General features: G+C 48.7%; 8 protein-coding genes across 8 annotated transcripts; 7 read left to right on the top strand and 1 right to left on the bottom strand.

The window, feature by feature from the left end:
• The first annotated feature begins 138 nt into the window (after positions 1–138).
• HD556DRAFT_1355643 (uncharacterized protein) lies at positions 139–2,490 on the top strand. The gene is made up of 5 exons (XM_041302467.1): positions 139–984; positions 1,042–1,134; positions 1,186–2,121; positions 2,174–2,280; positions 2,334–2,490. The coding sequence occupies exons 1-4, from the start codon at positions 523–525 to the stop codon at positions 2,192–2,194; spliced, it is 1,512 nt and encodes a 503-aa protein (XP_041162823.1). The 5' UTR covers positions 139–522; the 3' UTR covers positions 2,195–2,280; positions 2,334–2,490.
• Positions 2,491–2,749: 259 nt separating this feature from the next.
• Positions 2,750–4,727, top strand: HD556DRAFT_246440 (uncharacterized protein). Its single transcript, XM_041310006.1, has 5 exons — positions 2,750–2,829; positions 2,890–3,201; positions 3,260–4,237; positions 4,296–4,604; positions 4,651–4,727. The coding sequence occupies exons 2-4, from the start codon at positions 2,908–2,910 to the stop codon at positions 4,305–4,307; spliced, it is 1,284 nt and encodes a 427-aa protein (XP_041162822.1). The 5' UTR covers positions 2,750–2,829; positions 2,890–2,907; the 3' UTR covers positions 4,308–4,604; positions 4,651–4,727.
• Positions 4,728–6,038: 1,311 nt separating this feature from the next.
• On the top strand, positions 6,039–8,100 carry HD556DRAFT_246315 (uncharacterized protein). The gene is made up of 4 exons (XM_041310005.1): positions 6,039–6,145; positions 6,213–6,500; positions 6,550–7,879; positions 7,926–8,100. The coding sequence occupies exons 2-4, from the start codon at positions 6,228–6,230 to the stop codon at positions 7,928–7,930; spliced, it is 1,608 nt and encodes a 535-aa protein (XP_041162821.1). The 5' UTR covers positions 6,039–6,145; positions 6,213–6,227; the 3' UTR covers positions 7,931–8,100.
• A 1,385-nt stretch (positions 8,101–9,485) lies between these two features.
• HD556DRAFT_1431075 (uncharacterized protein) lies at positions 9,486–10,138 on the top strand (the record flags this gene model as incomplete). The annotated part of the gene is made up of 3 exons (XM_041304971.1): positions 9,486–9,765; positions 9,848–9,946; positions 9,993–10,138. The coding sequence occupies 3 exons, from the start codon at positions 9,486–9,488 to the stop codon at positions 10,136–10,138; spliced, it is 525 nt and encodes a 174-aa protein (XP_041162820.1).
• A 1,378-nt stretch (positions 10,139–11,516) lies between these two features.
• Positions 11,517–12,278, top strand: HD556DRAFT_1233087 (interferon-inducible GTPase-domain-containing protein; the record flags this gene model as incomplete). The annotated part of the gene is made up of 1 exon (XM_041297564.1): positions 11,517–12,278. The coding sequence occupies one exon, from the start codon at positions 11,517–11,519 to the stop codon at positions 12,276–12,278; it is 762 nt and encodes a 253-aa protein (XP_041162819.1).
• Positions 12,279–13,988: 1,710 nt separating this feature from the next.
• Positions 13,989–15,406, bottom strand: HD556DRAFT_1440824 (Alpha/Beta hydrolase protein; the record flags this gene model as incomplete). Its single annotated transcript, XM_041306183.1, has 5 exons — positions 13,989–14,366; positions 14,421–14,473; positions 14,526–15,092; positions 15,156–15,229; positions 15,288–15,406. The coding sequence occupies 5 exons, from the start codon at positions 15,404–15,406 to the stop codon at positions 13,989–13,991; spliced, it is 1,191 nt and encodes a 396-aa protein (XP_041162818.1).
• A 2,137-nt stretch (positions 15,407–17,543) lies between these two features.
• On the top strand, positions 17,544–19,905 carry HD556DRAFT_1464711 (HCO3 transporter family-domain-containing protein; the record flags this gene model as incomplete). Its single annotated transcript, XM_041308330.1, has 8 exons — positions 17,544–17,770; positions 17,824–17,969; positions 18,044–18,178; positions 18,236–18,693; positions 18,745–19,172; positions 19,216–19,403; positions 19,454–19,575; positions 19,632–19,905. The coding sequence occupies 8 exons, from the start codon at positions 17,544–17,546 to the stop codon at positions 19,668–19,670; spliced, it is 1,743 nt and encodes a 580-aa protein (XP_041162817.1). The 3' UTR covers positions 19,671–19,905.
• Positions 19,906–22,362: 2,457 nt separating this feature from the next.
• HD556DRAFT_1440822 (histidine phosphatase superfamily) lies at positions 22,363–24,233 on the top strand (the record flags this gene model as incomplete). The annotated part of the gene is made up of 11 exons (XM_041306182.1): positions 22,363–22,491; positions 22,544–22,798; positions 22,853–22,862; positions 22,913–22,968; positions 23,021–23,149; positions 23,203–23,208; positions 23,257–23,404; positions 23,458–23,622; positions 23,674–23,843; positions 23,896–24,150; positions 24,204–24,233. The coding sequence occupies 11 exons, from the start codon at positions 22,363–22,365 to the stop codon at positions 24,231–24,233; spliced, it is 1,353 nt and encodes a 450-aa protein (XP_041162816.1).
• Between the last annotated feature and the right edge of the window lies 1 nt (position 24,234).

Raw genomic sequence — 24,234 nt, 5'->3', positions numbered from 1 at the left:
AAAGATCGATGAAGCGGAGGTTCAGCGACTTGAAACTTGGATTGAAACGCCTACTTAGATTCAGACTCCTTCAAGTCGGATGGCGTAGGTAAATTCGTGCTCAGTAACAATTGATATTGAACGTTGAACAGTCATGACAAGGTACACAACCACTGCGTCTACGAATCACTACGAAATGAGCGCGGAGATCGAAAGCTCGGCTGGGCTCCATGTTGCACGTCCACTGGGGCACCGACTTGAAGGCAAGTACCATTCCTTTTGGTTCAAACGTTCAAATTTTGTATCTACTGTCCAGGTCATGATAGCCGCGCATCTCCAGCTCAACTCTGTTCTAGGACGTTGACTTTGCAGGCGCATTGACACCGACAAGCTACTTTCCGAGAATCAAGCCAGAATTTATGCAGTGCGCCAACCAGGATGCCAGACTGAGTTCCTTCGGCATGGCAGCCTCTCGATGACGTCGACCACATACGATATCCTTTTTCCTGACTCGTGATTGGTCCCCCGCTGCGTCGTCGAAACATGATAAATAGCGGTCGTCAGCCAGGACGAACGCCAGTGTTCTCTCTTCCCTCTTTCTTTCACATCGCTATCAGAAATTACAATACGTTCTTTATTTTCATACTATATAGCATCATGGTTCAACTAGCTCCTCGCTTCGCCACCCTCCTCGCCTTTTGTTTCCTCGTGTCCGCTACTCCCGTCCTTCCTGCCGCTAGTCCCTACGTGTCTCTTAGCGCAGGCTTGGTCGACCCTACTCCGGGCCCGAATAGTACTCATGCCAATCACACTGCTAGGGCTGTTGCTGTCCTTGTCGCCACCAATACCGCAATCCTCGTCGGGCCCACTCCAAGCCCTCATGGGGATGGGACTCACGCCAACCGCACTTCTAGGGCTGGCGCTGTCACCAACAAACACCCCGTATACGCCATCGAACAACACCCAGGTTCGCAGTCCCACGAACAGGCTCAGGGACAAGATCCAGTATGTCGTTCAAACTTGTAATACTGAAGCTGTCATGTTGCTAAATCGATGGTGCAGGTTACCAGCGTGCAGAACACCCCCAGCGTGCAACACAACGTTGTCGTGGATAAGAATGCACAAGTCCAGTCCAGTCAGAGTCAGGACAAGCCAGTATGTCGCCGCGCCTGACAAGCATCATCTTTCGCTGACATGACTTCACAGACACAGTCCAGTAGTGCTGCTGCTAAAGCAAGTCCCTCTCAAGGCAAGGGCAAGAGGTACGACGATGGTCAGTACCACCCGAACCCTTCCTACGACAATGGCCAGTACCACCCCAACCCCACGTATAACAATGGTCAGGACACTCCTATTACCACAGATCCGACTGCTCCCACCACTACCGCGGCGGATGCGTCTTCTCCCACTCCCACCCAGACATATGACGACGGATTGTACCATCCCAATACGTCCTACGACGATGGCCAGTATCATCCCAATACAGCCTACGATAATGGCCAGTACCATAATGCCGCTGCTGCGAATCCCGCCCCCGTTGCGGTTCCCGACGCGGTCACGTCTGTGTTGGGTGTTGTACTCAATGTAGTACCCGGTACCGGAACAGCGACCCCGACGTCCCAAACGGGCTCCACTACGCCTGCGACGACGAATTCTCCAACGACAATGGCCTCCTCCACGTCTACACAGGAGACTGCCACTGCCACCGCCACGTCTGGAACCACTACCACGACGGCAGCCGATCCCACTGAGACTGCAATGCGCGCAGTAGCCGGTGCTGGCAAACGCTCGGACGATGGCCATTACCACCCTGATTCGAGGTTTGACGACGGTAGCAACCATCCAAATCCCATGTTCAACGACGGCAAGTATCATGTCAGTACTATCGGAGGCAAACGTTCAGACGATGGCCATTATCACCCTGATTCGAAGTCTGACGACGGCAGCTACCATTCCAATCCCAAGTTCAACGATGGCAAGTATCACATCGGTACCACCGGAGGGAAACGCTCGGATGATGGCCATTACCACCCTGATTCGAAGTCTAACGACGGCAGCTACCATCCCAATCCCAAGTTTGACGACGGCAAGTACCATCTGGGGAAGTATCATGGGAGGAGGGGGTTGGTGCATCAGGATAAGGTGCGCGCTGTTAGGAGAAGAGCTGCCCAATACTAGGCTTAGGCATCTGTAGGCGCTATCTATTGGACTATGATGCAGATATCACTCTTTCACATAAACCTTTACGTTCTCCTAAGTGCGATAAGGATATTCGTTGAAATCATTGGGCGTGTTCGCGTCGTGAGCCTCTTTTAGCATGACCAGTGAGTTCATGGCGTCAATGACCGTACCAGGGAAAACTCGGAATTTTGCCAGGCGGGAGGAATCGGACTGTTTTGCTTCTTCCTTCTATGATTGTGTCTGCAAACTAGTACTGCGAGATACAGTACTTAGCCAGTAAATTTCGAGGTCTGCAGTGGCTTTGCTTTCCAATTTCGTTGCATGTGATGCAGCGAACTTCGAAGGCAAAGCCACTACATCGAGATTCGAGACAATAATCCAAAGGCGGTCACTGACTTCGATCACAGTCAATCACGCAATCTGAAACATTCGATCCCCATGATTCACAAGAATGCATTGCCAAGGATATGAAAGTCCTTGTACCCGGCGCGTTCGTGAATTGACTTGGTCTTAGCTTCTCGCGATCGCACTAGGCTTCTCAAGTTGCCTAGTAAACAGCAGGCTGCACATTCAGACTCTCGGTAAGTACTGCTGCCCCGAACCACCACGAGTGAAGTCAAACTCACTATTTGGCCCTCGCTCTCTCACCGTAATTCTTGACAGAGCCCAGTGAGTATGCTAGACACACTGCTCCACCGAAACACTAATTCATAACCACTTAATGTCTAGCCGGGATTTGCACTCGCAATGCACACCTGCTTGCAGATTTCGGAGATTTTGAAAATCATTTTTGCAGAAGTGACACAGGTCACAGATGGCGGCGTACAACCATCATATACCACTCTGTACCACCTGGCGTTGACGTGTCAAGCTTTCCGAGAGCCGGCGCTGGACGCCCTATGGGCGCATATACCAACGCCGGATGTGCTTGTCATGTGCTTGCCTCAGGACGCTCGTTCTCAACCCATACTAGAATTGACCTTGGAGAGTTTCGACCAGTTCGAATGCACGCATTCCGGGATCGCCGCAGCATTCAGGGTGGTGAGTTGCTATTCTCTTCTTTTGAATGCAATTCATTTATATTGTTTACCAATTTCAGAGGCTTCTCAGACCCTTGACCACTGATGATTGGGCTACCTTTCAAATGTATGCACGTCGCGTGCGCTCGCTCACTTTCGCAAAATATGATGCTGAGTCCTACGCCCTGATGAGAGATCGCGGGCTGCACGATAGCGCTGCGCTTGCTCTCCTAGGTTCTTCTGCTTCGTTGCCCCTGCCGTTTCCTCTGCTCCGCGAGCTGTGCTGGAACGACCAGCGCGACGTGCTTCTGCCTTGCCTCCAGCGATGCATTTCCAACTCCCTCACTCGATTAGTCATTCATTCGGAGCTTTGGCCATCAGCAATGGTCGATCTCGTCGCAGGCTTGGGAAAGACTTGTCCTATGATCAAAGAATTTCGTTGTTCGATGCCGCCCGCTAGTGCATGTGCCATGCTTTCTGATATCGTCACCTACTGGGATGATCTGGAGATCTTAGAGATGGGAGTAGTGAATGCGCAGGCATTGCAGCATCTTGCGTCCCTGAAGAAGCTGAGAGAGTTGAAGATGCTCGTGCCAGAAGGTCACAGCCTGGACGTAGACTCGACATCGACGTTCAGCGTCAAGTTTTCGTTGGACGAGTTCAGTATAACTGCTGCAAGGATCGAGCCGCTTCTCGCTTTTTTGGCGCCTTTGAAAATTTCTGCGAAAAGCGCGAATCTGCAAATCGACACAGCTTCAAATGCGGATGATCTCGGCCAACTACTTTCCTCCCTCATAGAGCACTTCGATCCCAACGTTTTAGAATCATTGGATGTTTGGATGGCCCGCCCCACTGACCCCACCAATCACGCCCTTTCCGAACTGAGTGCTTCCGCCTTTGAAAAGATTCGGGCCTTTACAGGGCTCACCAATCTTAATCTCAGTTCAATCCATGCCTCTATGACCGACCATAAACTTCTAGACCTCATTTCGGCTTGGCCGAAAATGGAACATTTTTACCTTGACACGGCCTGGGATTGGGGGGTGGCCCGCTTGAGGGTAACGTTTCATGGGCTTGCTGGTATCCTCGAGCGCTGTCCAAATCTGCGTTCCCTAGGGGTCGACCTAGACACATCGCACCCTAACGACTCACCTGTCTGCGTTGATCACCAATACACTGGCATCGCCAGGGATAAAGTCACTGAACTAAACGTTGGGTCTGCGGAATGCAACGACGTCGAGGCCATTGGCAGCCTGCTAGCTGAAATGTGTCCCAACTTGATTTCCATCGGTCGCGCGTGTCCCGTAGATCTCAATTACGAAGATCCTTCCGCAAATAACGAATGGTTTGACGGGGAAGCAAAATGGGAAGAGGTTAAAGGGTTCATCGCTCAGAGGAGAAGTGGGCAGCTAGAGCAGAACAATAGTGAGTGCGCTTTATAGTCATGCAGTCGTGCCCTCATTTCTCCTAGTGTAGGATTATTACCCTAACGGTGTCTGATGTAAAGAATTGATGCTGTTCACACGAACAGGTTGTAAAAGCGACTGCTAGTGATTATGTGTACTAGTATTCAGTAAGGTATGCAACCAAACTTGTTGGACTTTGATGCAAACGTCACTTCTTCACATAAGCTCGTATATTCTGTTTTATCCGATTATGACCAACGGGCTTCAATATTTGGGGGTGTCCGCGTCGCGAGCCTCCTCAAGTAGCTTTCAGCGGACCTGAGCCGGCTGCATGGCGTTACTTTGAGCATGACCACGGTCGCATCGGGTCTTCCTACGAATGTACGTGTTGGATACGTCAATACTTGGCCAGTAAATCGATTCGCCAGGTCTGCGCGCCAGTTTCTCCGCCTTCGGAGTTCGCTAAGACCGTCCAAGGCCTAGGCAAATCCCTTCGATCAGTCAAATTTCCAAGAAGGATTCGGAGAACTAGAAATCCTTTTCTGATTGACCGGCAAATTAGCAAGACCCGATGCGTGAATTTGTTCTACTTAACCATAACTCGCAACCAAATTAAACCAATCCGCCTATGACTGTTTCAATGCTGTCATCTATCGCTGGTCTCGAGGACGAAGTTGTAGCTCGATCAGCCACCATCTTTGGTTACGACAGATCTCCGCGAGCAGTCATTGCCAACTGTATAGGTAGTCTGACAGAATATCGCGGGGGTCGAGCAGGCGGTAGGACAACAATTAGTGGTTCAGGTCATTGATTCGACTGCCAAGCCTAACCTCCAGCTCTCGATTGACGGCAGCAGTCTCGCCAATATCTCTAATCCATTCAGCATCCTGGAGTCTGGGCTGGTGTCCGAGAATTAAACCTTCGACTCCTTCGGAATCATTATTTCTGTTGGCAATGCCACAAGACAGAGTTGTAGTTCATCTGATCCTTGAAATGTTGATACAAGGAGCTTCGTGGACAAGTTCAACCAATTAACTTATATTTCGTGCAAGTCCAATTATGTAACAACTAACGATTTTTAATTGGTCTATTATGTTAGCAAGTTCTGCGATATTATGTAATATTATACGTTGGCAGATTGACACTTGGTTTTCGATGCTACCTTGTCATTCACCAAGGCAATTTGCCCGCACCTAGGCCTGGGATGGACGTTCGATTGCATTTATTGAACCTCAAATCGAACCCCATGTCTGACAATAGACCAGTCAATTTTAGATCATGCAATCCGAAACATTCGATCGATCACTCCGATTCACAAACTTCTATTTGAAAGGTCGTTCAAGGCGCCGCGGTCTGATTATTCTGAGTGTCTAAACTTTCCCACTTGTGCACACTTCGGAAGTCTTAGCTTCTCTCGGTCGCATGATCCTCAAGTTGCCTAGCGAACACAAGGCCACGCAGATTCTCCAAGACTCCAATCAATAACTACTCCGAACGACCACGACTCAACACCTTGCCTTTTGACACTTGTTCTATCACGATAATTTTTGACCGAGTCCGGTGAGTAGCAGATGATTGTGCCAGATACTGCCACTAGAAGACTGATTGATAACTGCCCATTGTTCAGTCGTGATTAGCACCAATGCACACCTGCCTGTGGATCCCAGAGATGTTGAAAGCCATATTCGCGGAACTGATGCCGGTCACAGAGAGTGGTGTCCAACCATCATTTGCCACTCTGTACCACCTGGCATTGACGTGTCGAGCTTTCCGGGAGCTAGCACTGGACGCCCTATGGGCGCATATTCAAACACCAGATATGCTTGTCATGTGGCTGCCTCAGGATGCTCGTTCTCAACCCGTAACATTCACCGCGAGGGGTCGCCCTATGTTAGATATCTCTGGACACAGTCTGGTCCGTCTGGTGTTTTTCTCTTTTGAATGTAGTTCATGGTATATCGCAGCGGCTTCTCCGACCCTTGGTCGACGACGATTGGACTACTTTTCAAAAGTATGCGTGTCGCGTGCGCTCACTCACTTTTGAAAAATATGATGACTGGAAAACTCGTAAGCTGCACGATAGCGCTGCGCTTGCTCTCCTGGGTTATCCTGCTTTACCATTCTCCCCGTTTCCTCTGCTTCGCGAGCTATACTGGAATGACCAGCGCGATGTGCTTCTGCTTTGCCTTCAGCGCTGCATTTCCAACTCCCTCACTCGATTAGTCATTCATTCGGAGCTTTGGCCATCAGCAATGGTCGATCTCATCGCAGGCCTGGGAAAGGCTTGTCCTATGATCAAAGAATTTCGTTGTTCGATGCCGCCCGCTAGTGCATGTGCCATGCTTTCTGATGTCGTCACCTGCTGGGATAATTTGGAGATCTTAGAGACGGGAGCAGTGAATGCGCAGGCATTGCAGCATCTTGCGTCCCTGGAGAAGCTGAGAGAGCTGAAGATGCTCGTACCAGAAGGTCACAGCCTGCAAGTGGACCCGGCATCGACGTTCAGCGTCAAGTTTTCGTTGGACAAATTCAGTATAACTGCTGCAAGGATCGAGCTACTGGTCGCTTTTTTGGCACCCTTGAAAATTTCTGCGAAGAGCGCGAATCTGCAAATCAACACAGCTTCGAATGCGGGTGATCTCGACCAATTACTTTCCTCCCTTACTGAGCATTTCCAACCCAATGTTTTAAAATCATTGTATGTTGGGGTGAATCGCCCCACCGATTTCGACGACCACTCCCTTTTCGAACTGACTATTTCCGCCTTCCGAAATATCCGGACCTTTACAGGGCTCACCAATCTCGATCTCAGTTCAATCCATGTCTTTATCACCGACGACGAAGTTCTAGACCTTGTGTCCGCTTGGCCGCAAATGGAATGTCTTTACCTCGACTCAGCCTGGGACTGGGGAGTTTCCTTCATGGGGGTGACATTTGGTGGGCTTGCGGGTATCCTCGAGCGCTGTCCAAATTTGCGCTCCCTAGGGGTCAACCTAGACACCTTTCCCCCCTACGACTTACCTGTCCACGTCGATAACCAAAATACTGGCATCACCAGGGAGAAATTCACTGACATCAGTGTTGGGCATGCGGCATGCGAAGATGTCGAGGCCATTGGCAACCTGCTAGCTGGGATGTTTCCCAACTTGACCCAGATCTATCGTGCGCATCCCATAGATATAGATTATGATGATCTTTCCGATCAGAATGAATGGTTCGAAAGGGGAAATGAATGGAAAGAGGTCGAGAGTTTTATCACTCAGAAGAGAATGGAACGACTGAAGCAGAACGATGGTGAGTGCGCTTCATACCAACGCAGTCGTGATCTCACATGCCCTAGTGTAGGACAACGATGTACCAACGAATTGTGTTGATGCTGGCCCAAGTGAACGAGTTTTGCTTTCTTTGTACAAGATGGCTGCCACGTGATTCTGTATATTAGGGGGAACTGCATGGTGGAGACATCGAGCCGGCATGTTCAACTGTTATAATAGTGTTTTACTTGTAATGTGGAGGCCGTTTGCATGGAAGAGGAAGATTCACAAACGTTTCTGTCTTCTGCCACCATTGTTACCCGACCATATCAACCTCGCGAAAGACACTCGAGGCAGATAGCGATACACATTACGATTTTACGAATTCAGCGCAGGTGAATCAAGATGTCATTGACGGCAGACTGAAAGGTTTGTTATGACAATATTGTTTCACTATCCAAACTGCTGAGGGTACATAAATGTTTCAGGTCAGCAATCACAGGCAGCACCTGTCACCTTGTCAATGGTACTTGTGTTGACGAGGAGGGATGGCAGGGGATAGGAAAAGTTGGACGGTGCGATTGAGCATAGATTTGTTACAGCAAAGCTGGACCTCGAGAGAGAGTAATCATCATCAAGCCTCCGTACGTTAGAGCCGATGCGAAGTTCCGGCCCAGATACAGCGCCTACACGAGTGTCTTCGCATTGGGTGCTGGCAAGGTCGACCTTTGACAGCGCAGAGGAACTCTTCTTACGCATTGGCGAATTGTTTGGAAGCGGAGCGCAAGCCAGAAGCGTCCAGCAAAGCGTGGCGAGGCGCACTGCGTCTTTAGCACCCGCTGCAGGTACCCGGATCTCCTAGGATCAGGGTCTGTTATCTAGGGCAAAAGGGACGCTGGTCAGAGGGCTACTGCTACCCCAGTCGCGCTGACTCGTTCTGTTTAGGAATGACACTACTGTGATGGCCGACCCTAAACCCGCCCACTCACCCTAATCGGTATCGGCTATCTTCGGACCGACCGGCGTGCGGAAATGAAGGAACCCTCTTCTCGTCTATCAAGCTTTGATCAAGGGCCGGTCTAGGCTGGCTTCAGTACTTGTATCAACCTTTCTTGTGCGACAACTTGCATATGAGGGTAGACGCGGCCAGTTGAAAATAATGGCCACTAGTACTCGTCGCAAACTCGTCCAGTCACTTTGCACCTAATTGTCGGACATCGGATCATAACGGACCACAGCTACTATTAACTCATTAGGGTATAAGTAGGAAGTACTACTAGCAGTCACCGGTCACCAGCTGTGAACGAAGGAGATAAGAGCATAGTACCTGCCGGTAAAACATGTACTCGACTTGTAAACGATATGAGTTGACCTAATAATTAGTCCACCCATGACAGCATACACCTTCTCTGCGCTCAACGCCCACCCAATTTTTTACGAAGCACTCGTCATCTGGGCAAGCGATTTCACGGAATCCACGCCTTTTACCTCATCAAAAGATTGTGATTGCGATTACGGGCAAGGTGCTAAATCGATATTCCAATTGCCATAAAATGGGACAGCAAATTTCATCCGACGATACTGCTCGTACGCGAATTTTTTTATCAGATACCCCCACCCAACGGCCTGGCTCTGTCCTGGATTCCATGATCAACTCTGTTGACCCCAGCGAGCCTGCTTCGTCAAGCAGCTCTCAGGTCCACATCCCGAGCCAGCCTGAAATGGTCGGCAAACAATCCTCACTATCCCCACCTCGCAGATTTCGGGAAGTTATCAACGAGTTCGCCGCTTCCCTAACACTGAGTTTAGTGCTCGAGAATAAGGGTAATGTCGCTCGTGATCATCTTGCATCAGAGCGAACCTATCTTGCCTACGTTCGTACCAGTCTCGCATGCGCAAGTGCTGGAGTAGGTGAGACCGTGATGTGTCCTCTGCCCATAACAATCGCTTACAAGTAGAGGCAAATTAACAGCCCTTGTACAGCTATTCACGCTTTCCAGTTTCACAGATGCAAATACCCATGGTCAAGGAGATATTGTTCCACAGCGTTTTGCTCGACCACTTGGCGCCACGGTGGTGCTCTTGGGTTTGTTCATCCTAATTTATGGCGAGTCCTATAATTGTACTGCTCCATGCATTCTCATAAGTCGTAGGCCTCGTGCGCTACTTCATGACCCAGGCGGCCCTCGTACGGGGTTTCTTCCCGGTGGCACGTAATTCCATTGCTGCCCTGGCATTTGCCCTTGGGGCCGTCGTTGGCATCGTTTTTGGGGTATTAGTTGCTGAAACTCGGGGCTAAAGTGTGGGGCTGGTCACTATAACCGTATATGGTCACGGTAGTACAATCGTACGGTAACCATACGGGTACTGCCCGTATTGTACCGTATGTCATACCTCGATATCCTCGACGGTGCGGTGCGGATCACTATATGGTCATGCGGCCAACCAATACCGTAATACGGTCGTACGGTAAATGAAGATATACTGAATTACAGTAGCTAGATGTAGTATCAACCCATCAATTACCGCAATGGCATTTAGCACGTCGAAGGAAAATATCACAACTACACAGTGCAAGATTAGTATACCTATAGACAATAGTTTTGAGCAGGTTGAACTCACCAGGGATAGCGAGCTAGCCAGACACGACAGGTTCGGAAATTATGAGCAGTAGCCTGCTCACCGGCCACAGGCATCGAAGTCCTCCACGGGAAGCCTATCATAGTACTCCTCGAGCTCATCCCTCGAAGTCGTTGAGCGTTTTTTGTACTGAGCTGTTAACTGATCCTTTGCGTGATCCAAGCGACTTCGTAACTTGTGGCCATCGTCGCAGTCAGTTGAAAGGCAATTCGGGAGTTAACCGACCAAGGACTGTAAAGGAACAAGTTGCAGAATACTGGTCAGGTGATACTCTCGGCACCTTGCTTCCGCCCACTCATCAAGATGAAATTAATGAATGTCTACATCAAAATTTGCCACACATAATGTTGTGTCTCAATTCTGATGTAAACATACATCCGTCATTCAATGTGATCAGGTCTATCAGGTAACTCGTTCTCAACTTTCATGCACAGAACGTTCTCCGTTCATGAAACCCTATTATTCCGTGACTTCGTTACCTTCACGTCACACTTCACGCAACCTTATCGATGTGGAACAACCCATAGCCCTGGGTGGCTTATGATCAGTGGACGTATTCAGTGGTTCTCTTGGTCTGAACGCGGCACAATATAAAACGCCTCAAGGCAGACATTAAATTCTATAGTTTAAGATCGGCTCTTCGTTCTAATCTGGAAATCCACAGGACTTACTCTGAGCAACGCTGTTAGTTGATTTCTCTTTCCAAAGCACAAGCATACCAGTAAGTTTTCTCAGCTCAAGAGATAGGAACACCATGCAATATAACCTTTGACAGGGCCACGCATTACCATTGTTGAGCAAATTCAGAGATGGGATGTTCTGGGAGTCGGCCAAAAGGGCCTAATCCATCACTCGAGGAGATAAAAAGGCGCCGGGACGCAGAGGCAACTGCTGAGCAAGCCAGAAAGGATGCTGAGGCTGCGAGAGCACAGATCGCCGAGCTCATCAGGTCGAATCAAGAATCGCAGGAAAGGGCTATGGCGGCTGAGCAAGCCGCGGCAGCCTCACAGGATCAGGCCCGTAGGGAAATGGAGGCGATGGTCGAGGCCGAACGGGCTGCCAACGAAGCTCGCTTACTGGCAGAAGCCGCTGCTCGTACCGCCGGCGAAGAAGCAAGATATAGAGCAGCGGAAGCAGAAGAGGAGCGTAAGCGAACTGCCCCTGTCCAAGAACAAGCCGAACGAGACACCCAGGCTGCCCAGGAGCAGTCCAAGAAACTACAGGAGGCTGCCGATAAAGAGAAGAGGAGAGCGATTGCCGCCCAGGAAGCGGCCAACGCGTCGAAGAAAGTGGCAGAAGAGCAAGTAAAGGCGGCCAATGCTGCCAAGGAGGAGGCTGAACGCAAGTTGAAAAAAGGCATTCAACCTGTAGTGATTCCCACACCTGAAGAAGTTAGCGCCGCCAAGCGGAAAGTTCAATATCGCGAGGATCTTTTCCACTTTGCAGTAGCCGGGGTGGCAGGAGGAGGGAAATCATCCCTCATCAATGCCTTCCGCGGTTTGCTTAATAAGGATATGGGAGCTGCTGCCACAGGCGTCACCGAGACAACGCTAACTATGGCTAGACTCCCCGACCCCAATGCGGAATACCCTCTTGTCTGGTACGATATCCCGGGCGCAGGCACGCTCAAAATCCCAGACTGGCAATACTTCAATACCCAAGGCCTTTACGTCTTTGACGGCATCATCGTCCTGTTCGACAACCGCTTCACTATGACCGACATCGCCATCCTTGTCAACTGCAGGCGTTTCAAGATCCCCACGTATATCGTGCGCTCTAAGGCAGATCAGCATATATGAAGGATAATGCATCGTTTCGAATACAACGATATTTGGTGTTGTGAAGGGAAAGCGGCCAAAGAAGATCATCGACGAGATCGACTTGTTGAGCGACTTGATCCGAGAAGCCCAGACCAGGCGAGGACACCCTAATGCTGAGAATGAATGAGAAGTAGTCGGTGATGATACAGTCCTTACATTTCTTCCTTCGGGCTCTTGCTAATACTCGACATGACCTCATTGCTTGTGACCGATCTTGACCGCAGACTCACAGATACAGTTCTTTCTATATTTTTCTCTCTCGGCTGATGTCACTTCTCCACATGTTCTTACCGCTTGAGAATGACTGACTTCCGTCCCACTGGATACTTACAATTACAAAGGGTTTGCAGTTGAGATTTCTGTTACGAACCTAGATCCACAAGACGAAAGGCATCGCAGGACTTCTGATGTGACACGATCTGCGCCTCCCACATCCAACTTTCTTCAGGGCAGTTGTGAAATGAATTTGTGGTTGTTTAACCTCGTGCAGATAGGGTTCCAGTGTTTGCATCGTTGAGCTAACTCGTTGCACAATTTCCAGATCTGTCTGGACCACCGGAAATTCGTTAGATTTGAAGGAATCGTCTTCCGTTTTTATATCAGTGCTTCATCACCCTTGGCGAAATTCCATCGAGAAACATGGTAGAATTGACGCTGAGAAGCACTTGAATGTAAATGAGGTCTCCTGCTTCCGATTTACGATGGCAGCTGGTGAGCGAATTATGTAGACCATCGTACAACTGCAAGGCATCACTTCTCGGTTGTATTATGTAATTGTAGCGGCAGCGACCGGCCAGTACTATGTAGTCCCCGACTCCGACTCCGTGCCGGCAGACGGTCCGACTTCCCGACCCCATTTGTACTACTTGGTGATGTCATCTGGACCCGAGTCTTACGCAGACTGAACTCCAATTTGAGTTCTACCACAGTGTGTTTATACCTTAGCATGAAACACATGATTCCCAACCGCAGCGCCAGATTTTTATGACCACAACCCTAGACTTGTATATCCCACCATTCCACCAATGCAAAAATCGGTTCTTTCCTCGATCTCTGATACCATCACTCTTCTTCTAAATACCCCAATCGTCCCTCCGCCGTCCAAACGAACAAAGGACCTCGCGCTCACCGAGTTACCTCATTCGACTCCTCGACGACATGCGGAAGCACTGGAGCTGGAGAGATCTCGAAGCGTAGATTTGGCGGCTGGAGATACGTGTCTACAGGTAGCCAATTTAGGATGGCTCTGTCTCTGAACTATCTAACGGCCTGCGCAGAGGATGTCAGACGAAAGCGGACGTACAAGTACCCAGAGCCACGGAAGCAGTGATCAATCTGTAAGAGACGACCTGCCTACTGGGATGGTGGAGCCAGTCGCACATCAGTTGTCTAGGCGGTCATCGTATATACAGGCAAGTATGATTCATATACACTCAGATTCCTCGGTTTTGACCATTAAATCAGGACGAATTGGAGGCTGACCTACATCTGGCAATGAACGCTGAGCATGCAATGAGCCGGGCAGAAACGTAGTTCAGGTGTGCAGGTTGTAATACTTCAAGTTAGTTTTATGATCTCCAAGGGTGTGGCTAGAACTAATAGAACAGCAAGTCTAGTTGATCGGTTTCATCTATTTTAGCCATCCAATTCGTATAATACAAACACGCTATCACCAAATTCCTATCATCATCAATGCAGGTTTTCAGGCGTGAAGAATGTAGCGCGTATCACTTCTTGAACACCCTCAAGGGTACAGACCTCGTTGTGAGAACCCGTGGAAGTCTTGAGCAGGGTGATTCGTTCTCCAAACCCATCGAACTGATCCATTAACCCGAAGTTGGGGATGACAGTACGGGTCAGTAAGGACTCCCGAATTTCCCTTCGCGTGACCAGTTGAGCATGGTACTCGCTCCACTGCTGTGTCGACCACGACTCTTGGCTTGTTGATGGAGAGTAGACGGGAGGGAGATATGGTTCCAGGAGAGCGTCAAATAAAGCGTCAGAGTGGGTGTGAGAGACATCCCAATCATCCTCCGCGTGCAATATCAATATTGGTACCTTGAGTTTCTGGACGCAAATTAGTGAGGTGCTAGATAACCTAAGAACAGGACATCTACATACCGATATCGCCGATAAAGTGTCAAACTTGTGGATGAGAAAACTCTTATAAATACCTTTGAGACAAGTCAGGGTATGTCGGCGTTCGGTGATGTTTGCCAGACTTACCGGCCGCTCGAGGTATCATGTTAATGGGTAACATGACAGGAAATACACCAAAAATGTTATAGGTATCTATCAGTGTATAGAGCGAGGAAAAAGGAGACATAAGGACGGTCCCTCTGAACTTGACCCCGTCTTCGGAGAGGCCGACAGAGAGCCCGGACGCCACTGCAGTCCCCAAGCTGTGACCAACTATAAGGATATCCTGCGGTGAAGCACCTTGCGCGATCAGCCAATCCCATGCAGCTCTTGCATCTAGTGACAAGCCGTCTTCTGTAGGCGTGCCTGGACTATCTCCGAATCCACGATAATCTATTGCCAGGACATTTGCGTCCAGGCGCGAGGTAAACCCGGAATATAGGCGAACGCGCATGCTTATAGCCCGTGTAGCAGCATTGCCATGGAAAAAAAGCACAGTTGGACGCTGTGCCACAGCCTCTGAAATGTGCAATTCTGCAGCAGATGGAGGCGGGGGAAAGGACAAGTCGTGATATATGGTATCCGACAGAATGAACCATGCACCGAGAGTGTGATTGTCTGCGGTCTGAATCTTGATGTTCGCCGTTTTCCCAGCTAACGTATCCACAATTAATCCAATGAGTTCGGAAGAAATGGACGCGATGGAGCAAAACGTACGTGCAAGACCATGCCTTTCCGGTGCATCAAAATGTGCGTTCCAAGGTAGCTTCAAGGCGTTCATGTACACAATGCTTAATTACGTCTCGAGTTCTACATGCGCAGTCGTGAAGGATGAATGATTGGACTTACTGAGATTGGACCCAGGGCACTGCTAGAAGGATGACTGCCCCCAGGTAGAGAAACCCGAGGACCGCGAAACCCCTCCTAAGCCGTGCAAACAAACCATCGTTGTCTGGTTGGATGGACATAAAGAAGTACTACGGCACTGCGCAACCGGCGCAACCGTTTCGGTTCACTATTATCTAATACATTTGTATTTGGCGGCCGATTCTCTATGTGTATTTCTACTTCCACCCTTGTGTGCTGCTTCGCTTCATCGTCTTCTGTGCAAACACACCCGACTCTCCGAGGATCATTCACTCTTCGGTTCATGCATTCCCCAACGGTAATTTTTGGGCGTTTGCGCTCGTGCACAGTCACAGACTCGCAGCCCATCATTAATCCCCCCGAAACCTTGAACAGTACATTTTCTTTCGGCTCCACAATAACTTTTAGTCACAATCTCTCCGTCATTGGAAACAAATTACAGGTCGCAGGGCAAGTTATGCAATATCTAAGATATCCTTCACTGAGGAAGAATGGAGCATAAAGTGCACAATGCAGCGTCACGACCGCAGAAGTGAATGATGTTGTAAAAGTGTCCTCACCGGCTAAAATCTGCGCATCCTCTAGAATATTCAGGGACACCAACAAACCCTAGCGCACATTACAAACACAACCCGACGTCTGTCGCACGATGACTGCTGCGTAATGCGTCGTGGCAGCTTAAGACTGCCGCGGCGTGAACGCGGACCACTGCCACCATTGTTCTACTGTGCAGGTTTGTCCGTCCCCTCATGGTCCATATAGCTACTCGCTATCCATGCATTCTGGCTATGGGTCCGAGTCAGCTCTCATCCGTTCTCTTCTATGATCACACCAGTCACATTGGGCCAGTACATAAAACAAACCCATGGGGTTGAATTTGGTGTTCAAGATATCGGTCCCAGTACTAGTGATCGTCCACTTCTTATTTGGACTAGCGGTTTGATACAGCTGCAGGCATTCCCATTCCTACGATCCACTTCATGTTCGCGGGAAGGCCAAGGAGGGTCAACAGAGGCGCAGGTGGTCCAGGTCTCGGTACAATTGCCGGATTACGTCTATAAATCTGTGACACACGTAACACACGCTGCGTTTGGCTGCATCTCATAGTAATCCGTTGGCTCCCGATGATCCTGGCATTTCTATCGAAGACAAATGCTCGGCTGAGAAACTATCGAATACAGGGAAATGCAAAAAAGAAGTAATTCTTCGAATTCGTGCTCCTAGACAAGATATCTGATTTACCTACGCGCAGTGGTGATTATCCGGCTTATACTCGCGAGTGTATGAAAGATCAAACGGTAATCGCGACACCTTCACGACGGCCATTCAAACCAGTATGCTTCGAATGATATTACTCAATGCAGATATCTCGAGAGTGCTGCCGACCCTGCGGGGATTGATGAATCCGAAACAGAAGGAGTCATTTATGTTCGCTCAGATACTATGGATGGCTCGTAGAACGAACCGTGCTTGACAATCAGGTACGTGGTCTCCGTGTAGACATTTTAGCTTGGAATGTGGAATGCAATGCATCTCATTGCGCTGTATAGCATTGATACTATCACTATCTTCAAGGAGATATCTTGCTACCGTTCCGCTCGCTGCAAGGTTCACGCCTGATTTCTCCCGCACCGCAGTACTTTGGCTTGTCATGATAGCGTTTTCCTCTTGGTGGTTATGAAAGTTCTAGAATGCCCCGAAGTCAGATCGTTCGCAGCCCACTCGACTCCGGAATACCTTGTCGAAACCCTGACGCGCGAGTGATGGACCTCATGGGCTGTTGAGCTCGTCCTTTGGAAATTCAGAAAAACGCGAATTTGGATCGGCGAGCGGTTCTTTTCTCACGGACATTCGACCAGGAGGTCATCAAGAAGTAGGGCATCCAGTGAGACCACGTTTCGAGCATCTGAGATTCCTGTTTGATCTCGATGGAGAATGACCGCACATACGTGTTACATAGGGTTGGATGCTAGGAGATTGGATAAGGTGAGAGTCGACCAAGACCTTTCTACGCGTCCCATTTAGTTGATCGCAGATCTGGTCGTCGTGCCACGTACGTAGTAGAGTGTAATCTTTACTCTGATTTGAAATTTTTTGTTCCATTTAGTACTTCGATTTATGTACTTAGTACTTGTGTTCGAGTACGTGTAATCCATAATTTCCCTGATTTCTCCAGCGTCCAGCGTCCAGCAGTTCCTGTTTCTACCTTTGATACCTATAACTTTGTACAGAAACCAAATGCCTGTCAAAGTTCGGCCTATGGAAGAACAAGCAAGAGAGTTCCCTGGATCGAGTACCCTTTTGCAAGATGCTGCTACAACCCGCCGAACTCCTTCGTTCGTTCCTAAACTTGGGGCCGGCATCATATCAGACATCCGTGCTCGCGCTCCTTGGTACTTCAGTGACTGGACAGATGCATGGAATTATCGAGTCATTCCCGCAACCGCTCTCATTTTCTTTGCGAAGTATGTCAGTAAACTCTACGCATAGTCCGCTCTCACAGATCTCCGGCGTATAGTGTCCTACCTGGTATAGCATTTTCGCTAGACCTAATAGAGACGACGCAGCAATACACAGTTACTGAGGTCCTTATATCCTCATTCATGGCTGCGTTTGTGTTTTCTGTATTCGGCGCGCAGCCGCTTACAATTGCGGGCGTCACTGGTATGCAAACACCAGCGTCTATCATGATGTGACAATGCCTCGTTGTAGACGGGCTATTCATAGAAACCATTCAGGACCAATCACAGTTTTTAACAGGACGATATATGACATCATCTGCAAACAGCCTAATGCACCAAATTATCTGCAATTTGTGGGTTGGGTTTACCTTTGGGCTGCAATCATCCATTGGGTAACGGCCGTTTTGAATTGTGGGTCTCCTTTCCTCTTCAACGACTTCCCATTTAAAGTTGATTTTGGCTCTCAAGGGTGTAATTTTGTGAGATATGTCACTCTGTTCTCTTGCGACACGTTTGGCTTCTACATCTCCTGGGTGTACCTCCAATACGGAGCACAAGTGATCACTCGACAATTCAGTGGGGATTTCGAAGGTGCTTTGGTGGGTATTACTCTTGCCCTCCTGATGCTCGTAACGTCATTCTTGTTCCAATGCCTTTCGGAGACCACGTTGTTCCATCGTCATATCCGTCGTTTCTTCTCGGATTATGGAATGCCCATCTCCCTTATTGCGGCTTCAAGCATGGCATACTGGGGCCGTTTTAATGCTTCTAATCCTTCCACGCTACCAGTAGGCGGTGCGTTCCAGGCTGCCAATGGAAGAGCGTGGCTTGTCAAATTCTGGGAGCTAGATGGGAAATGGGTCGGTATCGCGCTGCCCTTCGGTATAATTCTTTGGATCCTGTTCTTCTTTGATCACAATGTCTCGGTACGTCCCGCCACTTGCATACCTACTACATCCCGGCTCATTGCTCGATAGTCCCTAATAGCTCAGGGTTCGCAGTTTCCTCTGCGGAAGCCACCCGGTTTCCACTACGACTTCTTCCTTCTCGGTATCACAACATTCATAGCAGGACTCATTGGGGTGCCTGCACCCAACGGACTTATACCTCAAGCACCTATTCACACCACCTCGTTGCTCGTTATGGGAAAACCTTCCAAGAAAGATGTAGATGAAGAAGAACAGATCACCAAACCATCCTCGCAATCTGGCTACGATTCCAATGGTGCAATTATAAAAATGGAAAAGTCATTTGACTATTCCGTCGGTCAGCGAGAAGCCCCTATCGCCGTCGTTGAACAGCGAGTTTCCAATCTTGCCCAAGGTTCATTATGCCTTGTGTTACTTACCGGCCCGTTTCTGCATATATTGGGACTCGTTCCAAGAGGCGTGCTGGCTGGGCTATTGTAAGGTTATTCACTGTCGTTTGATTCCGCTAATCGTAGGTAGCTGGTTTATGGGTGCAGATGCGCTCAAGGGTAACGGAATCACCATCAAACTCCTGTACCTCATGCGCGACAAGACCCTCACCTCACCTGATGATCCGCTGCGCAAAGTCAGGAAATCCCGACTATTGATGTTTGTGACTATTCAACTCGTGGCCTTCGGAGCAACATTCGTGCTCACTCAGTCCATCGGTAAATAATTTGTCATCTATAGGTTGCGATTTTGCTTAATTTTGGGGCAGCTGCTCTCGGCTTTCCGGTCATAATTTTGCTTCTTGTTCCTCTTCGAGCCTACGTAATTCCGCGGCTCCCCTTCACTCAGGAGGAGCTTTCTATCCTCGATGGCCCCACAGCCTCTCCATTTGTGAGTCCATCGCTCTTACGCTCGCTTGAAAGCTCACTGGCATGTGCTCGACGTAGACGATGGAATCTGTTGGAGGATCTCTACACACGGCTTAAGCGTTATCTAAGTGCTCATTCTCTAGCTGTCCATTGCTCTCGTGTTTGATGCTGAAGTGTTGTGCAGTATTCCGACGAATTCCCATTTATTTTGATCATGGTGACATCGTCCTACATGTGTAGACAGCAGCGTGCGTTCCTTGTATCGTCTAGATGTGAATATCAAGTGTATCCTCGTTTTGTACCGTTTTTAACGCAATGGGGGCGCCAACCAGCGGGGAATTGAGCGAATGGTACAGTAGTACCTGGGAAAGTGTCTGGGGGAGAGGGATGTTGGTGGCATCGTCGGATTAATTATACTGTATACCGTGTTCAATGCTCATGTATGCAAGCATTATCCAGTATATCTCCATCTGTCTCCATGACCAAAAGAACGAGTTGACCTCTTCAGATCCGATATCTTCATGTTTGTGTAGTCACCATTAGCGGACTGACGAAGGTGCTCCGGGGTGCTCCCCTTCCTTATTAATATGGTGTGCTTGGAAATTGTTCGACACATGCTATACATACCTGGTCAGCAGATCAATACGGTTGCGATACACAATTGCTTTGAATACGTTTCAATCTGTTCCGAATCACTGACGGGCCTAGGGAGCCTTGACCTTGAGGGTAAATCCCACGATCCTTCTTCTTGAGACGTGTGACTTCAAGTCATCGCCGGGACACCGTGGCTATACTTATAGACTGCAAGAAGTAAGTACATCTTATCATAAGTTTTACTGTCGCGACTCGCGACGCGATTCCCAGGTATAAGTGTGCAGGTATGATAAGCCGACCTACCAAATTCGATTTGAATTCCAGTATTCTCTCATACACCAAAGTGCGAGAACAACTCTGAACACCCTCAGGTAAGAAGTGGGACAATCGTTTAGACCGCTTCGCGAAACAGAAGGCGATTGTCCAGGATTCCGGGATGCGGCTAATCATTGTATTATGGGTTGAATATCTTACCGCCATGGTTGCTATGCCGCAGCGTCGCCAACGCGAATACGAGCGAACCACCTGCAGATAGATGTGGTGCACAAGTATTGGTAGATCAAGAACGACTGGTCCATCAAAGTCTGACTACGAGACTAATTGATTAATGGATTATCTTGCGTGGAATCCAATGCTCACCGCGCAAAACATCTTCAAGCAGTAAAATGGGTAAAAAGGAGTCGGAGGACCGAGGGGCTGAGGGTCAGTCTGTTTCCTCTGTCGTCGAGGAAGACAAGACTCTCAGAGGCTATCGTGATGAGTTTGAAGGTCGTGGTTCTGTTACCTGCACTGTGCAGGATTGACTGGGCACCCTCAACCATTGCCCAAGTTGCTTGCGTGGTGCGAATCGTGAGGTGATGTCTCGTTTGGCTTGCTGCTGATTTGGTCATCGAGGCGCTAGATAAGATCTACCTTGCAGCTGTTTGCCCGGTCAAATCTAAGTTTTAATATATGTAGTAAATAATAAGATTGAAGACAAACTTGTACAGTTCACTGCCGGAATGTGTTTAGACAGAGATTCGTGGTACTTGGGGTGAGTCATGGCACATTTTTACTCACGAATACCCATATGTCCCTACCTCGAAAGAGTATGTGGTCTGGCTAGGGGAGCGTACCTGATACTGTTCGAAAGTAATCAGGCACTAACAGGCTTCATGGTAATCATATGGCACCAGGGGGTGTTCCGGGTCCAAGAAAACGGTATAATGGCCCGTTACAGCAGTGACTAGATGGCATGGCTCACAAATACATGGCCATCTCGTGATAACGTCTTCGTCAAGCTGGCGGAAGTAACATAGATCACGCGGGGTCGCAGTGGTCGAGGACAATCGAGGAGATCCATTTCTTAAAGATCATTTCAAAAACCAGCCTCTGCTAATTCAGACGAGAGTCTAAGAGAAAAGTGTACGGAGTACGGAGTACGTGTGAATGTTTTGGCTGATGGGCGGAGTTCGGAAACGCCCGGATAAGGACCCCGTAAGCACATATTGAGTTGAAATCCAGTTGCAAAACAAGACAGTCGAACTGACTCACTGAGTGACTTCCTTCAAATTGGTTTTTACTTTACTATTACTTTTACTTTCAGCATTCATGTAGCCTTAAATTCAGGTATCTCTGAGGAAGAATCCGACATCAATATCGTCTTTCTGATTTCAGTGAATCGCTGAGTATGGAATCAGGTGCTTACGGGGCCCTCGTGCGGGTATCGCAATCTGTATTTTCGCTATCAATCCATGTCACAACCAGGGGAGACGCTGACAAAACTGGTCCTTTGAAGGCCTTACGCGTACTGGTTGCAAAAGAAGTTCAGCTCGCGCAAACCACTAAAAATTTGGGGTTGGGAACTAGCACTCATGCCGCTACGATCGCGCATTCTCGAAAAAAATAAATCCTCAACTACTGCAAGTTACTGTCCATGGTGGCACCTTATTGTATCCGGTTCGCCGTCGAGACTACACGATTGTCAATGTGAGATTTTGACGCATGGACCTGCGGCGTCCTGGGCTCGGGCCCAAATAGTATTATCATATTCGAACTTTAACACGATGCGAATTCGAAGTTATAATTGTCATCACGATATCGATGGTTTAAATGCCAGCAGGGCGGCCCAAGTGCCACTACAAGTCTGCTCCCTGGCAAGTACTCTTCTTTACAGATTTACTAGCAGTTCTTCCTAGTCTCCCGAGGGCGACGCAATCATCAATATACGGTCATCATGTCGCAAGATACTGACAACGAAATATTGGGCGTCGTGTTACTCGTTCGTCACGGTGATCGACAAGGATTTTATCAAGACCCTGATACCTATACTGCAACTGGTACGGTGATCACTCCTCTGGGCAATGTACGTCAGTAATTCTGGATCATATGCACTGTATCTCATCGACTTTCTGTAGCAACAAGAGTATATGCTTGGTAGCTACCTACGTTCATTATACTTGAATCAGTCATCACCTTCGTACCTCCCTGGCATGAGCACAGGGCTATTCAATCCAGCCCAGGTGTTCATTCAAGCAGACTTTGGAGACGAAGGTGGAGTCATATATGATTCTTGTGTATCATTAACGCAGGGACTTTGGCCTCCAACACTCTCGAACAATGTCACTCTTGCTAATGGGACAAGAATCACAGCTCCCCTCGGAGGGTATCAGGTATGTGTTGCTTGTGATATGAGTCTCGCGTCTCCTGACTGGCATGTTGCAAAGTATATACCTAGTGAGTTCTTGCAGATACATCTGCAAGCGCCCAGTGTTCACACAGGGTAGTCAATGCTGTGAATCCCAACCTGAGTGTAACATTGGAAGGTTTCACTAATTGCAATGTTTGTCAACAAAAAAATCTTTAAATTTTCTCATAATGATGATGTTTTCCAGACCTTCAACACGCATACGACAGATTTTTATAATTCATCCATCTTTCAACAGATGGCTGAAAAAAGCACACCTTTCTTGCACTCTCTGCCTCCTTATCTAAATGGAAGATCAGTCCAGCTAGAGAATATGGTATGTTGCGAGCTAGTTACATTTCATCCGTATTCTGACCCCGATTGTTGTAGTGGAATGTATGCTTACCTGCGCTTGATGCAGCGACAGGCTGAACTCGCCAACAGATATTCGACTTTATGAATGTGAATAATATCCACAATGCCACCTTTGCCGAGGCTCTCCCATCCACATACATGGCGCAAGCACAAGCTTTGGCCAATTGGCACGAGTACAACGTCTTTAGCGACCAATCCATTGGAGGCATCGGGAACAGTACGTCTAGTTTTTTTGGGGAGAAATTACTGATTTGTGACATTCGTCCCTAGTTGCCGGTACGGCTATTCTGCCATCGATTCTTAGTGGATTTGCAAACATCATGGATTCTACAAATCCTGTGCCGTTATCGATTACGGCCATTTCATACAAACCTTTCATCTCCCTCTTTAATATGACAGGCGTTACTAGTGCAAACCCGAGTCTTGCAGGCATTGGTTAGTATGCCAGTTCCATGTCCATCGCGTGCTTTACTAACACGCAACCAGTCAACTATGCTGCTGCCGTTGCTTTGGAACTGCGTCAACCTCCTGGGGGTGGTGAACCTGTCATCCGTTTCAACTTCAAAAATGGGACCAGTGACGCAGCCTTCGTAACATACAACTTCCTCAACCTCACAGGAGATGTCCCATTATCTGCTTTCATTGATGCCGTGGCTGTGAGTCAAGGTGGCTGCTCTAAACTTACATCGTATTGATTTACTCCGCCAGCCTGTCGCGGTAAACACCACGGCAGATTGGTGCAGTGTTTGTGCCAACACCCAAGACATGCCTTGTTCTCCTCTTGCTCTTGCAACAGCACAAGGAGAAGCAGCTGCTCGACCCAAGATCAGTCCAGCCGGAGCCGGCGTCCTTGGCGCGGGTTTAACTCTTGCAGTTGTTGTATTAATGGGCATCACCCTGGTTTTCCTCGGACTGTTGACGATTGGTAAATTTGGGAGGCGGCGGTCAAGGCATCCTAACGCAGTATGTGATCTCTTTGCACGTTTGTTCCGATTGTATTTTAATGTAAATGTTAGTTCGTGCTCAAAGACACCTCAAGTATGTGAC

Source organism: Suillus plorans (assembly GCF_016647745.1).
Source record: "Suillus plorans strain S12 chromosome Unknown HD556scaffold_15, whole genome shotgun sequence".
NCBI classification, from domain to species: Eukaryota; Fungi; Basidiomycota; class Agaricomycetes; order Boletales; family Suillaceae; genus Suillus; species Suillus plorans.
This window is presented reverse-complemented; position numbering and strand designations above follow the sequence as displayed.

Excerpts from the sequence above, each read along its gene's own strand:
- HD556DRAFT_1355643 (XM_041302467.1), top strand. The coding sequence starts at position 523 with ATGATAAATAGCGGTCGTCAGCCAGGACGAACGCCAGTGTTCTCTCTT. Across the intron at positions 1,135-1,185 it reads GTCAGAGTCAGGACAAGCCA|ACACAGTCCAGTAGTGCTGC; the intron begins GTATGTCGCCGC and ends ATGACTTCACAG. Across the intron at positions 2,122-2,173 it reads GGTTGGTGCATCAGGATAAG|GCGCTATCTATTGGACTATG; the intron begins GTGCGCGCTGTT and ends AGGCATCTGTAG.
- HD556DRAFT_246440 (XM_041310006.1), top strand. The coding sequence starts at position 2,908 with ATGCACACCTGCTTGCAGATTTCGGAGATTTTGAAAATCATTTTTGCA. Across the intron at positions 3,202-3,259 it reads TCGCCGCAGCATTCAGGGTG|AGGCTTCTCAGACCCTTGAC; the intron begins GTGAGTTGCTAT and ends TACCAATTTCAG.
- HD556DRAFT_246315 (XM_041310005.1), top strand. The coding sequence starts at position 6,228 with ATGCACACCTGCCTGTGGATCCCAGAGATGTTGAAAGCCATATTCGCG. Across the intron at positions 6,501-6,549 it reads ATATCTCTGGACACAGTCTG|CGGCTTCTCCGACCCTTGGT; the intron begins GTCCGTCTGGTG and ends GGTATATCGCAG.